General features: G+C 42.0%; 1 protein-coding gene across 26 annotated transcripts in view; it reads right to left on the reverse strand.

Moving 5' to 3' along the window:
* LOC129821430 (E3 ubiquitin-protein ligase MYCBP2) overlaps positions 1 to 19307 on the reverse strand; it is a 294275-nt gene that overhangs the window by 218100 nt on the left and 56868 nt on the right. For all 26 annotated transcript variants that reach the window (XM_055879088.1, XM_055879085.1, XM_055879096.1 and 23 more), the window contains exons 7-9: positions 18481 to 18552; positions 17958 to 18057; positions 17276 to 17349 (exon numbers count right to left, since the gene is read on the reverse strand). In XM_055879088.1, coding sequence (XP_055735063.1) covers positions 17276 to 17349; positions 17958 to 18057; positions 18481 to 18552 — 246 coding nt within the window. The remainder of the gene's footprint in view (positions 1 to 17275; positions 17350 to 17957; positions 18058 to 18480; positions 18553 to 19307) is intronic.

A 19307-nucleotide genomic window follows, 5' to 3' on the forward strand; every position in this document is an offset into this window, starting at 1 on the left:
TTATGTTGACAATGTAAAGAATATTTGCTGGTCTGTGGTGTGTAATGAGGAGCAACCAGACGCTGCACTTAACACATTTATAAAATTGCTTATTCCAGTTACGAATTAAGAAACTGGCTGTAAAAACTTAAATCCCCTTGGATTGATGAGGAATTGAAAAATTGTATAGTTGAGGGATGGAGGCAAAAGGTATGGCAAATACAGTTGAAGTTGAACATTTACATACACCATAGCCAAATACATTACAATTCAGTTTAACAATTCCTGACATTTAAAAATTCCCTGTCTTAGGTCAGTTAAGATCACCACTTTATTTAAAAAATGTGACATGTCAGAATAGTAGAGAGAATTATTTATTTCAGCTTTTTTTCTTTCATCACATTCCCAATGGATCAGAAGTTTACATTAACTCAATTAGTATTTGGTAGCATTGCCTTTAAATTGTTTAACTTGGGTCAAACATTTTGGATAGCCTTCTACAAGCTTTCCACAATAAGTTGGGTGAATTTTGGCCCATTCCTCCTGACAAAGCTGGTGTAAAACTGAGTCAGGTTTGTAGGCCTCCTTGCTCGCACACACTTTTTCAGTTCTGCCCACAAATTTTCTATAGGGTTGAGGTCAGGGCTTTGTGATGGTTACTCCAATACCTTGACTTTGTTGTCCTGAAGCCATTTTGCCACAACTTTGGAAGTATGCTTGGGGTCATTGTCCATTTGGAAGACCCATTTGTGACCAAGCTTTAACTTCCTGACTGATGTCTTGAGATGTTGCGTCAATATATCCACATAATTTTCATCCTCATGATGCCATCTATTTTGTGAAGAGCACCAGTCCCATCTGCAGCAAAGCACCCCCACAACATGATGCTGCCACCCCCGTGCTTCACGGTTGGGATGGTGTTCTTCGGCTTGCAAACATCCCCCTTTTTCCTCCAAACATAACGATGGTCATTATGACCAAACAGTTCTATTTTTGTTTCATCAGACCAGAGGACATTTCTCCAAAAAGTACGATCTTTTGCAGTTGCGGTTTGCAGTCTGGCTTTTTTTAATGGTGGTTTTGGAGGCTGCATGGTCCCATGGTGTTTACACTTCCGTACTATTGTTTGTACAGATGAACGTGGTACCTTCAGGCATTTGGAAATTGCTCCAATGGATGAACCAGACTTGTGGAGGTCTACAATAGTTTCTTAAGTCATGGGTGATTTCTTTTGATTTTCCACGATGTCAAGCAAAGAGGCACTGAGTTTGAAGGTAGGCCTTGAAATACATCCACAGGTACACCTCCAATTGACTCAAATTATGTCAATTAGCCTATCAAAGCTTCTAAAGCCATGACATCATTTTCTGGAATTGTCCACGCTGTTTAAAGGCACAGTCAACTTAGTGTATGTAAACCTCTGACCCACTGGAATTGTGATACAGTGAATTATAAGTGAAATAATCTGTCTGTAAACAATTGTTGGAAAAATTACTTGTGTCATGCACAAAGTAGATGTCCTAACAGACTTGCCAAAACTTTAGTTTGTTAACAAGAAATAAATGGAGTGGTTGAAAAATGAGTTAATGACTCCAACCTAAGTGTATGTAAACTTCTGACTTCAACTGTAAGTCTGGCAGCCCAAACTATTGGCAAACGTACAGTAATTTAAGAAATCATGTGACTAAATAAATAAACTATGAAACAAAAATAAATAATATAAAGAATGAGGGTAAAAAGCTTTGGATCACCTTAAATTATATTTTTTGTGAAAAAGCCAACTCATCTCGATCATTCATTGAATCAAAAGGTTCACTCATCACAAAACCCACTGATATTGCAAACTACTTTAATTACTTTTTCATTGGCAAGATAAGAAAACTTAGCCATGACATGCCAGCAACAAACGCTGACACTAACGTTCAAAAGTTTGGGGCAACTTAGAAAATTCCTTGTTTTTGAAAGAAAATTTTAAAAAATGTCCATTAAAATATCATATTTATCAGAAATACGGTGTAGACATTGTTAATGTTGTAAATGACTATCTACATAGGTGTACAGAGGCCCATTATCAGCCACCATCACTCCTGTGTTCCAATGAAACTTTGTGTTAGCTAATCCAAGTTCACAATTTTAAAAGACCAGCTGGCCTTCTAGGCAGAGTTGCCAATAAAAAGGAAAGATTAAGACGTGACCGAGGAACTATGCCTAGAAGGCCAGCATCCCGGAGTCACCTCTTCACTGTTGACGTTGAGACTGGTGTTTTGCGGGTACTATTTAATGAAGCTGCCAGTTGAGGACTTGTGAGGCGTCTATTTCTCAAACCAGACACTAATGTTAAATTTAGAATCCTCCAATCCTCTACATATAATTATTGGCGAGGAGTCTAGAAGGCCAGCTGCCAGTTGAGGACTTGTGAGGCATGTGTTTTTCAAACTGTACATTCTAATGTACTTGTCCTCTTGCTCAGTTGTGCACCTGGGCCTCCCACTCCTCTTTCTATTCTGGTTAGAGCCAGTTTGCGCTGTTCTATGAAGGGAGCAGTACACAGCATTGTACGAGATCGTCAGTTTCTTGGTAATTTCTCGCATGGAAGAGCCTTCATTTCTCAGAACAAGAATAGACTGACAAGTTTCAGAAGAAAAGTCTTTGTTTCTAGCCATTTTGAGCCTGTAATCGAACCCACAAATGCTGACGCTACAGATACTTAACTAGTCTAAAGATGGCCAGTTTTATTGCTTCTTTAATCAGACCAACAGTTTTCAGCTGTGCTAACATTGCAAAAGGGTTTTCTATTAAAATGATAAACTTGGATTAGCTAACAAAACATGCCATTGGAACACAGGAGTGATGGTCGCTGATTATGGGCCTCTGTACGCCTACGTAGATATTCATTGAAAATCTATATATATTTTTTTTTTTAATCTGGCATTTCCAGCTACAATAGTCATTTAAAACATCAACAATGTCTACACTGTATTTCTGATCAATTTGATGTTATTTTAACGTACAAAAAATGAAATTTATTTCATAAACAATGACATTTCTAAGTGACCCCAAGCTTTTGAACGGTAGTGTATATCTGACTAAATTATGAAAGACAAGCATTGTCCTTTTGAATTCCATAGAGTGAGTGTGGAAGAGGTGAAAAAATTATTGTCTATCAACAATCAAAAGCCACCGGGGTCTGACAATATGAATGGAAAATAAATATAATAATAAATAAATATAATAATAATAATGATATTGCCACTCCTATTTGCCATATCTTCAATTAAGCCTATTAGAAAGTGTGTGCCCTCAGGCATGGAGGGAAGCAAGTCATTCCGCTACCAAAGAATAGTGAAGCCCCCTTTACTGGCTCAAATAGCCAACCAACCAGCCTGTTACCAACCCTTAGTAGACTTCTGGAAAAAATTGTGCTTGACCAGATACATTGTTAATTTACAGTAAAAATGACAGACTTTCAGCACGCTTATAGGGAAGGACATTCAACAAGCACAGCACTTAAATGACTGATGATTGCCTCCCGAGGCATTCGCAGTGCTAGCTGTGCCACTAGTGATTCTGGTTCGAGTCCAGGCCCCAGCCGGCTGCGACCGGGAGACCCATGGGGCGGCGCACAATTGGCCCAGCGTCATCCGGGTTAGGGGAGGATTTGGAACAGGGATGTTCTTGTCCCATCGCGCACTAGCAAACTCCTGTGGCGGGCCGGGCACAATGCACGCTGACACGGTCGCCAGGTGTACGGTGTTTCCTACGACACATTGGTTCAGCTGGCTTCCAGGTTAAGTGGGCTTTGTGTCAAGAAGCAGTGTGGCTTGGCTGGGTTGTGTTTCGGAGGACGCACGGCTCTTGATCTTCGCTTCTTCCAAGTCCGTACAGGAGTTGCAGCGATGGAACACTAACTACCAATTGTATATCACCATTTTTTTTATGACTGATTTATGGCTGAGAGAATTTGATAAAAAGATTGTGGGGGCTGTTTTGTTAGACTTCAGTGCGGCTTTTGACATTATTGATCATAATCGCTGCTGGAAAAACATTGATGGGTTCTGAGTCCTAAACTTATATTGTTAATTATTATTAACTACATGTTTGCAGGCACTGAAAATGGTGGAGAAAGTTTGTTAAATGTTAAGGAAGGGGGCCGAGGTAAGGTCAGGTCACAATAAGGGAGAAGGAACAGTTTATTCCCCACATATCACTTAACTTCCTGCCAAGCAATGAAGACGTAATGTTTAGAGAAAAGGAGTAGATTGGTGTATATATACACCCACTGGAAATGTGTCTGTTCAGCTGATCGAACATTTGGGTGAAAACTTGGATTGAGCTTTCATAGTTGTCCGTCAGTTTTTTACTTTGTTATTTAGAACCTATAGCGGTTGGCATTGTCGACAGGTTTCACCATGATTTTTAGTTGAACCAGAGTCCAGATCAGTGGAGCAGGATCCGGCACAACAAACAAGGTAGGTACAGTTCCTGTACCTGTTACCACTCATTTTGACATCTTGGGGAGATGAGAATCGTAGGCTGAAAAATAATACGGACCTAAACACCCTGAGCTTATTCAGTAGTCCCATTGTATTATGACCGGTCGTAGATTGATGGAATAGTTTAAGTCCAGGAAGGTACGCCCGAGCAGGTTGGTACCTGTAGAGGTTAAGTCCTAGGGGGTCAATCCCGGGTGAGGTTGGTTCCCTACTAAATCTGTAACGGGGGTGAAAGCCCAGTCGCAGTGTCCGTGAGGCCGTAGGATAGGTGTGTGGGTATAAATGTTTGAACAAGAGTCGTCTGTAGTAACGGTAGCAATAAGAGAGAGGTTGGTCCAAGGAAAATTGGAACAGATTAGGTGAATGGATAGACAAGTGTTATTCAGCACCAATTGTGTACAGTGGAGTGACCAAATTTAATAGCCTAAGCTGTTACTACTTAACGCCGTTGGGGAGTGACACTGAGTCAATAATAACTGAGATGGCTTCTAGTGGCCAGGACACTCCCGGGGAGGGAGGAGTAGAAAGAGAAAATGTTACAACTGCCTTAGAGGCACTAAAAAATACATATGATCAGCACCAAGAACCAAATAAATGGAGGAGAAAATTAGCCGAAATCGACAAAGTTGGTACAAATTTCCCGGTAGATGGAAGGTTTAAAACCAGCCAAGAGTGTATGGATGCAATCGTAGTGTGGAACACTGAAATCAGAGAACGGTCCAGACCACAATACGCAGGCAGCCTAACCACAGCATTTTATCAGCAGCGGATAAAACTGGAAAAAGAGAAAGAAACATGCGAGGTAAAAATGGAGCAGGCAGTAGACAAGAGTGAGGCGACGAATAAAAAACTAGGCATATCCGAAGGGCATGCGCAGAGATTAGATGAACAGAAACAAGAATTGGCTAATGCGCAAGAAAAGAGTCAACACCTAAATCAAGAAATATAGAACGCCCTTGAGGATAGGCAAAACCAAATTTAACTCGGGAGTTACGCTTCAACAGTATCAGAATACGTGTGAAGTACATGCAATTGCCACACCGCCGTTCGCACCATGCTATAAGGTAAAATAGGTTACAACATGGTGGGCCACCATTATACCACTCTCTTAAAGAGGAAAAAGAGCAATATGGGTTGCGAAAGGCAGAGTACAGGCACATTACGAGTCCGGACATAGTAGTCCCGGACTGGATAGTGGATCAGCATGATCCAGGTAATCATTGAGAGGTGCAACCAGTACGAAAACACGCGACCCCGGTAACATATTATCCGGGATAAAAAGTACCAGGGGAGTACAACCCTATTCCAGGAATTCCAGGGCCAGGAATTCATCAGTTTCTTGAGGAGATGGGGTATAATTTTGGGGTTTCATGCTGGTGACTACGATCATATTGTACACTCGCTTTTGCCCAGGGCTATGTTGTCAACACTCGCACATAGATATCGAACGTCGGCTTGGTCCTCGGGACGCAAAGCAGCAAATTACGAAATTGAGGGATTCTTAACTACAGTTGGGAATGTATTGTTTTCGACCAGATGAGTAAAATTTGTAATTGTACTCAGGGTCCGAAATAAGAAATACGCAATTACGTGGCTCGGATGGATGAAGCATTACGTACTAATCTGACAAATGGGGGATAGATATGATCAAAATGCAGGAATTTGTACGTCAGCTTTGATGGCATGTTTGAAACCTGTTATCAAAACGTCTATTACGGCAGTAGTGCATCAGCATTCTCACTGGGATGAAATAGTACAAGCAGTGTTGAGAGTGGAATCTAATTCTATTAACTCCGCAGTTGTACGAGTGCTGCCACAGTGAAAGTCACTAACAGTGGTTTCGATGGCCAAGGTAAGACAAAGAAACAGGCAGGAAAGGGTAGTGAAACTGTGCTAAGGCACAGGGGGTTAAGCTCCCTGTTTTAGATCTACGGCTATCGGTCATTTGAAAAATTTGTTTAGAGTGGTAATGGAGCCTACTGCTCCCGCTGCATTCGGGGGGGGATGTTGAGACGCAAGCATTTGCATCTTTGTCAAAACAGCAACAAACCCCCTTGAAAGCAGTGGAATAGCAAAATGTTACAAAGCCGTGTATGGCCTCGGTTCAATCAATAGTGGTTCATAGGGATGACGGGTTCTATGTGAAAGGGGACGTAGGAGGCCACGTTTCACATAACTTTCTAATAGATACCGGCAATCAAATATCACTGATTCCTTACGATGACAAATTGGCTAAATTTGCGACAGGAAAAACACATTTAGCGGTGTAACAGGGGCACAAACTAAGGCGATACATCTTTTACCTATGTCGTTGAACATTGGTTCAGTAATGATACCAGGATATTTTTAAATGGCGAAAGGTGTAGAACCGATTATGGGATTGGATAATCTTTGCGAAATGCCGGGAGAATGGATTCTAAAAGGTAACAAATTAAAAGTGTCAGTAAGAACGGCGAAAGCAAAACAATTGTTGTTTCACAAAGCATCATTTGAGAAAGCACAACTAACGAAACAAGACTTAACATATTTGGGGGTTTCGATTTCTCAAGGCAAGAAACACATTACACGTGATCAAGTAGAAACAATGCGTTCTTTGGCATGGCCAAACTCCTCGCACACTCAGGAAAACCCTAGCAGTTTTCAATTTTGTGAGAAATTTTCTCTCGTCATTCTCTGAAATTGCTGAGCCACTTAGAGTTGAAGAAAGGCGGGGGGAAGGGTCCCAATGAAAGGATAGAGGAGTCAAGAGTGTGAGGTAACGTTTGTCGCACTAAAGAAGCAATTGTGTCAAGCGCCAGCATTGGGGATACCAAACCTAAAATTACCTTTTAAAATGTCTGTTCATGAACATGAAGGACAATGAGTAAATCGTTAGACTCGGTGGCGAGAGGAATGCCACATGGAAAAGTCCACAGACCCACTCCAAAAGGCTTTCGGAGCCATCATCGACTCAGTGGGTTTTGTCCAACATGTCTCCGGACCTACTCACTACCACAGTCATACTCTAGACCTAGTTTTGTCCCATGGAATAAATATTGTGAATCTTAATGTTCTTCCTCATAACCCTGGACTATCAGAACACCATTTAAACGTTTGCAATCGCAACAATCTACTCATACGCCAACCAAGGATCATCAAAAGCTGTGCTAGGAATTCTCAGATAACCCAAAGATTCGTAGATGCCCTTCCAGACTCCCTCCACCTACCCAAGGACGTCAGAGTACAAAAATCAGTTAACCTTTTGGGGCTAGGGGGCAGTATTGAGGAAATTCCAGATGACTGACGTGCCCAAAGTAAACTGCCTGTTACTCAGGCCCAGAAGCTAGGATATGCATATAATTGGAAGCATTGGATAAACACACTGAAGTTTCTAAAACTGTTCAAATAATGTCTGTGAGGATAACAAAACTGATATGGCAGGCAGAAAATGGGATTTTTTGATGCGAGTGGTTTTCCAATGAAAGCCTATTGACTATATAGGGGTTTAGCACCCAGATTGCAGTTCCTATGGCTTCCACTAGATGTCAGTCTTTAGACATGGTTTCAGGCTTGTTTTTTGAAAAACTACAAAGAATAAGACTGAATACGCTACTGTCCGATTGAAATATTATCGATTACTTAGATAATTGACAACCTGAGGATTAATTATAAACACCGTTAAACATGTTTCAACAAACTTTACTGGTACTATTAGGATGTATTCGTCTTCATGTTTTGACCGCCTTTGAGCCAGTGGATTACTGAACAAAACGCGGCAACAAAACAGAGTTTTTGGGATATGAAGAGGGACTTTATCGAACAAAACAAACATTTGTGCAGCTAGAACCCTTTGGATTGCCAACAGAGGAAGATCTTCAAAAGGTAAGTGATTTATTGTATCGCTATTTCTGACTTTCGTGACGCCTCTGCTTGGTTGGAAAATGTTTGTATGCTTTTCTAAGCAGGGCACTGTCCTCAGATAATCGCATGTTATGCTTTCACCATAAAGCCTTTTTGAAATCTGACAAAGCGGCTGGATTAACAACAAGTTAATCATTTAACCGAATTATTACACTTGTATTTTCATTAATGTATATTATTACTATTTTTGTAATTTGAATTTGGCGCTTGCAATTTCACCGAATGTTGTCGAGGTGGGAACATAGCGTCCCAATGAGCCGAAAGAAGTTAACCACATAACTGAGGAACTAAATTTAACCATGCGTAACACCCTAGAGGCAGTGCACCCCTAAAAAGAAAAAAGAGTTGTCAAAAGAAACTAGCTCCCTGGTATACAGAAAATACCCGAGCCCTGAAGCAAGCTTCCAGAAAATTGGAAAGGAAATAGCGTTACACCAAACTGGAAGTCTTCCGACTAGTCTTCCACTGCTGCTCGATCATCCTATTATTCCAACTTAATTGAGAATAAGAACAATACACAATTTATTTTTGATAATGTCGCAAAGCTAACTAAAAGCCTTTCCCCAAGAGAGGATGGCTTTCACTTCAGCAGTGATAAATTCATGAACTTCTTCTTAAAGATCAAGATCATTAGAAAGCAATTTATGGACTCCTCTTCAGTTGTCCTGAGTCTGCACAACACTGCCATATAATATAATACTACATCTCTTGACACATTGATGAAAAGAATCATGGCCTCTAAACCTTCAAGCTGCATACTGGACCCAATTCCAACTAAACTACTAAAAGACCTGCTTCCTGTGCTTGGCCCTCCTATGTTGAATATAATAAACAGCTCCCTATCCCCCGGATGTGTACCAAACTCACTGAAAGTGGCAGAAATAAAACAGCTCTTGAAAAAGCCAAACCTTGACCCACAAAATATAAAAAACAAAATCAGCCTATATCGAATCTCCCATTCCTCTCATCAACAATTTTAGAAAAAGCTGCTGCGCAGCAACTCACTGCATTCCTGAAGACAATTTATACGAAATACTTCAGTCTGGTTTTAGACCTCATCATAGCACTGAGACTGCACTAGTGAAGGTGGTAAATGGCCTTTTAATGGCGTCAGACCAAGGCTCTGTATCTGTCCTAGTGCTCCTAGACCCCCGTGCTGCTTTTGATACCATCGATCACCACATTATTTTGGAGAGATTGGAAACCCAAACTGGTCTACATGGACAAGTTCTGGCCTGGTTTAGATCTTATCAGTCGGAAAGAAATCAATTTGTCTCTGACAAATCAACAGGAAATCGGTTAGCCTCAAGGTTCGGTTAGCCTCAAGGTTCCTTTTTAGGTCCACTATTGTTTTCACTATATATTCTACCTCTTGGTGATGTCATTCGGAAACACAATGTAAACTTTCACTGCTATGCGGACGATAGACAGCTGTACATTTCGATGAAACATGGTGAAGCCCCAAAATTGCCCTCCCTGGAAGTCTGTGTTTCAGACATAAGGAAGTGGATGGCGGCAAGTTTTTTTTACTTTTAAACTCGGACAAAACAGAGATGCTAGTTCTAGGTCCCAAGAAACAAAGAGATCTTCTATTGGGTCTGACAATTAATCTTGAAGGTTGTACAGTCATCTCAAATAAACCTAAAGGACCTGGAAGTTACTCTGGACCATGATCTCTACATTTGACAAACATGAAGAATATTTCAAGGACAGCTTTATTCCATCTTCGTAACATTGCAAAAATCTGAAACGTATGAAAAATTTATAATAATAATATGCAGAAAAATGTATCCATGCTTTTGTCACTTCTAGATTAGACTACCGCAATGCTCTACTTTCCGGCTACCTGGATAAAGCACTAAATACACTTCAGTTAGTTAGTGCTAAACACGGCTGCAAGAATCTTGACTAGAACCAAATACTTTGATCATATTACTCCAATACTAGCCTCTCTACACTGGCTTTATGGAATGGTCTGCCTGTCCATGTGAAAGACGCAGACTCGGTCTCGACCTTTAAGTCTTTATTGAAGACTCATCTCTTCAGTAGGTCCTATGATTGAGTGTAGTCTGGCCCAGGGGTGTGAAAATGAACGGAAAGGCACTGGAGCGACGAACCGCCCTTGATGTCTCTGCCTGGCCGGTTCCCCTCTCTCCAATGGGATTCTCTGCCTCTAACCCTATTACGGGGGATGAGTCACCGGCTTACTGGTGCTCTTCCAAGCTGTCCCTTGAGTGGGTTGAGTCACTGACGTGATGTTCCTGTCCAGGTTGGCGTCCTCCTCGGGTTCGTACCGTTGGGGAGATCTTCGAGGGCTACACTCGGCCTTGTCTCAGAGTAGTAGGTTGGTGGTTGAAGACATCCCTCTAGTGGTGTGGGGGCTGTGCTTTGGCAAAGTGGGTGGGGTTATATCCTGCCTGTTTGGCCCTGTCCGGGGGTATCGTCGGACAGAGCCACAGTGTCTCCCGACCGCTCCGGTCTCAGCCACCAGTATTTATGCTGCAATAGTTTGTGTGTCGGGGGGCTAGGGTCGGTCTGTTATATTTCTCCTGTCTTATCCGGTGTCCTGTGTGAATTGAAGTATTCTCTCTCGCTCTCTCTCTACTACCTGGCCTGTTGACTCCTTGCTGTCCCCAGTCCACCTGCTGCTGCTCCAGTTTCAACTGTTTTGTTTGCGGCTATGGAACCCTGACCTGTTCACCGGACGTGCTACCTTGTCCCGGACCTTCTGTTTTCGACTCTCTCTACCGCACCTGCTGTCTCGAACTCTGAATGATCGGCTATGAAAAGCCAACTGACTTGAGGTACTGTCCTGTTGCACCCTCGACAACGACTGATTACTATTATTTTCTGACCCTGCTGGTCATCTGTGAACGTTGGAACATCTTGGCCATGTTCTGTTATAATCTCCACCCGGCACAGCCAGAAGAGGACTGGCCACCCCTCAGAGCCTGGTTCCTCTCTAGGTTCCGACCTTTCTAGTTAGTTTTTCCTAGCTTCTACATTTGCATTGCTTGCTGTTTGGGATTTTAGGCTGTACAGCACTTTGAGACCTGAAAACAGCTGTACAGAGACTCCCCCATCCAACCTGACTGAGCTTGGGAGGATCTGCAGAGAAGGGAGAAACTCCCCAAATACAGGGGTGCCAAGCTTTACTGAGGAAGACTCCAGGCTGTAATCGCTGCCAAAGGTGCTTCAACAAAATACTGAGTCAAGGATATGACTCACCCCATCTTCGGATGGGGCCACAGTGTCTCCTGACCGCTCCTGTCTCAGCCTCCAGTATTTACGCTGCAGTAGTTTGTGTCGGGGGGCTAGGGTCAGTTGGTTATACCTGGTGTACTTCTCCTGTCTTATCCAGTATCCTGTGTGAATTTAAGTATGCTTTCTCTAATTCTCTCGTTCTCTCTTTCTTTCTCTCTCTCTGAGAACCTGAGCCCTAGGACCATACGTCAGGACTACCGGGCGTGACGACTCCCTGCTGTCCCCAGTCCACCTGGCCCTGCTGCTATTCCAGTTTTAACTGTTCTGCCTGCGGTTACGGAACCCCTACATGTCCCAGACCTGCTGTTTTCAACTCTTAATGATCGGCTATGAAAAGCCAACAGATTTATTCCTGATTATTATTTGACCATGCTTGTCATTTATGAACATTTTGAAAATCTTGGCTCTCTCTAATTTTCTCCTTCTCTCTTTCTTTCTCTCGGAGGACCTGAGCCCTGGGACCATACGTCGGGACTGCCGGGCGTGGTGGCTCCTTGCTGTCCCCAGTCCGCCTGGCCTTGCTGCTGTTCCGGTTTCAGCTGTTCTGCCTGCGGTTATGGAACCGCCACCTGTCCCAGACCTGTTGTTTTTCAACTCTTAATGATCGGCTATGAAAAGCCAACTGAAAATTATCCATGATTATTATTTGACCATGCTTGTCACTTATGAACATTTTTGAACATCTTGGCATAGTTCTGTTATAATCTCCACCCAGCACAGCCAGAAGAGGACTGGCCACCCCTCATAGCCTGGTTCCTCTCTAGGTTTCTTCCAAGGTTTTGGCCTTTCTAGCGAGTTTTTCCTAGCCACCGTGCTTCTTCACCTGCATTCTAGCTGTTTGGGGTTTTAGGCTGGGTCTCTGTACAGCACTTCGAGATATTAGCTGATGTACGAAGGGCTATATAAAATAAACTTGATTGAATACTTTTGAAAAAAGTTCTAAAAACCCATTTTTGCTTTGTCATTATGGGGTATTGTGTGTAAATGGATTAGGGAATTATTTATTTTTTTAAATACATTTTAGTATAAGACTAACATAAAATGTGGGAAAAGTCAAGTGGTCTGATTACTTTCCGAATGCACTGTATATGGTTGATTCATGAGCATACATGAACACACAGGCTTTGATTTATGCCAGTGGCAGGTCATTGGTAAAAAATGTAAGACTAGACCGCTGCCCTGCGTTACGTCACACCCTACATGTTTGGCATTGGAGGCGCTTCCGTTAAAGAAAACTCTGTTTTCAATATCATTGATCTTGACTTCATAATACAGTTTCATCTTTTTGTTGATTAGTCACATAATTTTCAAGTTGTAGTAAGTGCGCCAGTCAGATGTGCAGCCAGGCTTATTAGCCACTCCTTTTGCCCCATCTCTTTCAGCCATACAGTTTTTCAATTCCTCATCATTATATGGAGCCTTAACAGTTCTAACAGTCAGTTTCTTAACAGGTGCATGTCAATCAATAATTGGAAGAAGCAACTTCATAAATTCATCAAGTGCAGAGTCTATATACTCCTTATTAATCACAAAAACAAATGGTTTTAACATCATCCATATAAGAGTCACAGCAAGATATTTTGCATGATCTCTTACACACTATTTTAGGCCCAGCTTTTGGAACTTTGGCTTTCCTGGATATAGGCACTATATGTGACCTGGATTCAGTCCTATGTAGCAAGATTTGAAATGGTGTTTTTTAAATTGTATAAAAGTAGACTCAGAGAAAATGGTATATCATATACTGCAGTTGAGGAACAATGGGAAGGCAGTTCTGCTTTGAAAGTTGATCAACTTGTAAGTCCACTTTTGGGAATATGGCCAATGAATGTTTTGGTACACCTACTGGAAAGCTCTGCTTTATCTATACCCATTCAGCATCGTTTACACCCTAGCTCAACCCATCTATTTAAGGATTCACATGTGAGGCAATGTGCTAAACAGAGTGTGCAGTAAACGCCCAAAGACTTCAAGATTAAAAGTGGCAAAAGTAGTAGTCTACAATAAGGAAATACTCCAGGTAAAAAAAAATATTTTTAAAATGTATATAGCCCTTCTTACATCAGCTGATATATCAAAGTGCTGTACAGAAACCCAGCATATAATCCCAAAAAGCAAGCAATGCAGGTGTAGAAGCACGGTGGCTAGGAAAAACTCCCTAGAAAGGCCAAAACCTAGGAAGAAACCAGGCTATGAGGGGTGGCTAGTCCTCTTCTGGCTGTGCCGGGTGGAGATAAAAATACACTTTGTATAGTCCTTGGCCTATATCCTAATCTGAATTTGGTGCAGGTCCCGTTGTTCTTCACATTACCGTCTCTTGTAAACACACACTATATCAAATAAAATCTATTAAGTGTATTTGTCACATGCACAGGATACAGAAGGTGTAAACGGTACAGTGGAATGGTTTCTTGCATATTTGCATAGTCGCAATAACAAAAAAAGAAAGTGTCAAGATAAAAATATTTTTAATTATTAGATGCTTACCCAGACATACTTTGATGGATCATGTGAAAGAAATGTTATAACCACCCCCAGCCACATCTAGCTAAGTGGATGGGTCACTACTGTCTAGACATGTACGCATGTTCCTGAAAAACAATAGATGGCTGTAAACACCCCCAGACACACCTGGCTAATTTGATGGGTCATGTAATCATCTGGCGAAGTGGATTATTTTGTTTGGACATGTAGCTAGCTAGCTAAACAATGAACCAGCATAATCCCAACTCCTTCTACTACCATCAATAAAAACGAATTGTCATAGCTGTAGTATGAATCTGCAGATAGCTAAAGCTAACCAACTAGGTTACATTTTAGCTAGTAAAGTAAAGTATAACTAGAAATGCAAATGGTTTTCTGCTCTCCTTATATGAACTGTAACTTAGTAAAATCTTTGAAATTGTTGCGTTTATATTTTTGTTCAGTGTAGCTAACATGACTATGATTGTGCCTTTGGCTGCTGGACAATGAAAGAAAGTTGATATAAAATAATTGCCTCCATGAATATGGTCTGATTTTGGCTAGGCTACTTTGGTAAGACGAGCCTCATAACATGCGTCAAAACAATCAGTTTTCGAACAATTAAGCATATGTTTTCAAAATGCATAGCTGCCTCCAGCTCATTGCAAAGCGATGTGCGCTGATCAAGCCTGCCATCCATTGCCTTTTGATTTTTGCGATGCTGAAGAAGCATCTCTCGAACTGTCTGACAGACTTTCAACTCAAAGGCTCTGTATCTGTGTGCCTACACAAGAGTCAAAACCAACATTTATTCAACTGTGGTTTTTTCCCTGCCAAGAAGTTTCCTTTTAAATAACTTGCAGAACACACACTTTGTGACATTGTCATGTAGCATTAATCCATTCCTGTGTCACTTTAATTGGACTAAGAAGACGCACCTTATGACACTGTCAAGAAGCATTATGACCATCATAATCATATAAGCCAGATAGGCCGATCATGTATATGGATTTGTGTCAGTCATCAGTCAAAAAAAGGTGCCTTGTCCTGCTCCTGAAAAAAAATATATACAGTGGGGAGAACAAGTATTTGATACACTGCCGATTTTGCAGGTTTTCCTACTTACAAAGCATGTAGAGGTCTGTAATTTTTATCATAGGTACACTTCAACTGTGAGAGACGGAATCTAAAACAAAAATCCAGAAAATCACATTGTATGATTTTTAAGTAATTAATTTGCATTTTATTGCATGACATAAGTATTTGATACATCAGAAAAGCAGAACTAAATATTTGGTACAGAAACCTTTGTTTGCAATTACAGAGATCATACGTTTCCTGTAGTTCTTGACCAGGTTTGCACACACTGCAGCAGGGATTTTGGCCCGCTCCTCCATACAGACCTTCTCCAGATCCTTCAGGTTTCGGGGCTGTCGCTGGGCAATACGGACTTTCAGCTCACTCCAAAGATTTTCTATTGGGTTCAGGTCTGGAGACTGGCTAGGCCACTCCAGGACCTTTAGATGCTTCTTACGGAGCCACTCCTTAGTTGCCCTGGCTGTGTGTTTTGGGTCGTTGTCATGCTGGAAGACCCAGCCACGACCCATCTTCAATGCTCTTACTGAGGGCAGGAGGTTGTTGGCCAAGATCTCGCGATACATGGCCCCATCTATCCTCCCCTCAATACGGTGCAGTCGTCCTGTCCCCTTGCAGAAAAGCATCCCCAAAGAATGATGTTTAAACCTCCATGCTTCACAGTTGGGATGGTGTTCTTGGGTTGTACTCATCCTTCTTCCTCCAAACACGGCGAGTGGAGTTTAGACCAAAAAGCTCTATTTTTGTCTCATCAGACCACATGACCTTCTCCCATTCCTTCTCTGGATCATCCAGATGGTCATTGGCAAACTTCAGACGGGCCTGGACATGCGCTGGCTTGAGCAGGGGGACCTTGTGTGCGCTGCAGGATTTTAATCCATGATGGCGTAGTGTGTTACTAATGGTTTTCTTTGCGACTGTGGTCCCAGCTCTCTTCAGGTCATTGACCAGGTCCTGCCGTGTAGTTCTGGGCTGATCCCTCACCTTCCTCATGATCATTGATGCCCCACGAGGTGAGATCTTGCATGGAGCCCCAGACCGAGGGTGATTGACCGTCATCTTGAACTTCTTCCATTTTCTAATAATTGCGCCTTCTCACCAAGCTGCTTGCCTATTGTCCTGTAGCCCATCCCAGCCTTGTGCAGGTCTACAATTTTATCCCTGATGTCCTTACACAGCTCTCTGGTCTTGGCCATTGTGGAGAGGTTGGAGTCTGTTTGATTGAGTGTGTGGACAGGTGTCTTTTATACAGGTAACGAGTTCAAACAGGTGCAGTTAATACAGGTAATGAGTGGAGAACAGGAGGGCTTCTTAAAGAAAAACGAACAGGTCTGTGAGAGCCGGAATTCTTCGTGGTAGGTAGGTGATCAAATACTTATGTCATGCAATAAAATGCAAATTAATCATACAATGCGATTTTCTGGATTTTAGATTGCGTCTCTCACAGTTGAAGTGTACCTATGATAAAAATTACAGACCTCTACATGGTTTGTAAGTAGGAAAACCTGCAAAATCGTCCGTGTATCAAATACTTGTTCTCCCCACTGTATTTGTCACATGCGCCCAAGACAACAGGTGTAGACAACACCGTGTAATGCTTACTTACAAGCCCTTACCCAACAATGCAGTTCAAGAAATAGGAGGTAAGAAAATATGTACTAAACGAACTAAAGTAATAAATAAAAGAACAATAACGAAGCTATATACAGGGCGTACCGGTACTGAGTCAATGTGCGGTGGTACAGGTTAGTCGAGGTCATTTGAACATGTATTCTGTGTTATGACGCAGGGTTTCCAGTAAAGTGTTACCAAATAGTTTCATCCTGAAGTAGTCTGACCGCCCACAGCATGAAAAATACTGACCATGCCGTTATCATCTCTGTCGGGGCTAGCAGCTCTCTGCATTATAGTATAATAGAAATCTCAGACAGGACTTCAGACTGGGTTTGTAACCATTTAAGGAGTGGGTCGTTGTTTGTACATATTGGCCCTATCCACTCCGCTCTCTCAAGAAGAAAAGAACGGAAGAAAACTTTAGCGCCCCTGTAGGTGTGTGTGTATGAGAGAATGAGGAGACTCACATCTTTGCAGGCAGCAATCTGGTTGATGTACTCTCCGTCAGTGAAGACTATGTTCTGTCCGTCTGCCTGCAGGCCTATGGAGAGGAGAGAGTGAGCAAGATGAGTGCATTTATAATATACAAAGAATAAGGAGATTCATTTGTCATGCTCTTGACAAAAGGAATTCAGCCGAAACGTTGTGCATTGGCCTCCGTTTCCGTTAATATAACCATATTATTTTCTCTTAAATGTGCATACTGTAAAAATAGACCGTGTTTAAGTGTTGTCTGCACATTGAATCGATAAAGCTATGTAGTCATCTTTATCCTGAGGCTATTTGTCTATTTTGCTCAATCAGGAAAATTGAAATATTGTAGGTACAAGCCTTATTTTACCGTATATTAATGATATGATGACTAAAGGGTATATTGTCAATCACTGGGTGAGCAGGTCATAAGAGCCTAGTCATTTTTTATGAGCCTTAAATATTATTATTAAATGTTTCCAAGTTAATCAAGATCAAATCTATTTTCAAAGAGGACTCGTTCACTGGTTCAAGACAATAGTAAGTAACCCGATGATTACAGAAATGAAAAATACACACGCACGCTTACAAAACAGGTGCATGAAAGAAATCCTTGCGTTGTTTATTATAACACACAATATGGGGGACAAGGAGGTGTTACTGTGTGTTGTCATGTACCTGGCATGGTGATGGTTCCCTCATGCTCCAGAGTCTCTGGGTTGATCTTGATGGCTGACGTACTGTGGTTGTTACTCATATCCCGGTACAACAGGCAGCCCTGCACGCACACAATCAATATTTTTTTGTATTATTTATACACAACTTTTAGGACTGCATGTCACAATTTGTCCCAAAAGCAACCCAGACCAAGCCCGCAGAGTTTGAATGTGTAGTACAAAGGAATACAAACAGTACTTCATCAAAAAACTTTATTTTGGGGGTAGATGTCTATTCCTTTCTAATCCCCTAAAGGTCTTCAGTAGGAGCAGAATCATTATCGACCCAAGCCTTTACTGCATACAGATCAGCAACTATGTTTATTGGGTCAAATGGGGGGTGATCGAAGTCAATGCAGTGAGCAAACGGCATGGTACAAGACCATAACCATAAGTCGCAATGAAATAGAATTCCAGGTAGTAGTCTTACTTTTGGTGTCAATTTTAATACAACATTATGAAAACAGAATCTAAGGTTAAGTTACCTGAGCAAAACCCAACCACGATCTCTTCTCCTTCCGATTCCTGATGCGTGATGTGGAATTATACACATGGCCCTGGAATACAAACACACATATTGGTCCAATTTTAGAGTGTAACCACAAACGGCACACCAAACGTTAGACACAAATACACTGCTCAAAAACAGAAAGGGACCACTAAAATAACACATCCTAGATCTGAATGAATGAAATATTCTTATTAAATACTTTTTTCTTTACATAGTTGAATGTGCTGACAACAAAATCACACAAAAATTATCAATGGAAATTTATCAACCCATGGAGGTCTGGATTTGGAGTGACACTCAAAATTAAAGTGGAAAACCACACTACAGGCTGATCCAACTTTGATGTAATGTCCTTAAAGTCAAGTCAAGTCAAAATGAGGCTCAGTAGTGTGTGTGGCCTCCACGTGCCTGTATGACCTCCCTACAACGCCTGGGCATGCTCCTGATGAGGTGGCGGATGGTCTCCTGAGGGATCTCCACCCAGACCTGGACTAAAGCATCCGCCAACTCCTGGACAGTCTGTGGTGCAACGTGGCGTTGGTGGATGGAGCGAGACATGATGTCCCAGATGTGCTCAATTGGATTCAGGTCTGGGGAACGGGCGGGCCAGTCCATAGCATCAATGCCTTCCTCTTGCAGGAACTGCTGACACACTCCAGCCACATGAGGTCTAGCATTAGGAGGAACCCAGTGCCAACCGCACCAGCATATGGTCTCACAAGGGGTCTGAGGATCTCATCTCGGTACCTAATGGCAGTCAGGCTACCTCTGGCGAGCACATGGAGGGCTGTGCGGCCCCAC

The sequence above is a fragment of the Salvelinus fontinalis genome, chromosome 23 (genome assembly GCF_029448725.1).
Source record: "Salvelinus fontinalis isolate EN_2023a chromosome 23, ASM2944872v1, whole genome shotgun sequence".
Lineage (NCBI taxonomy): Eukaryota > Metazoa > Chordata > Actinopteri > Salmoniformes > Salmonidae > Salvelinus > Salvelinus fontinalis.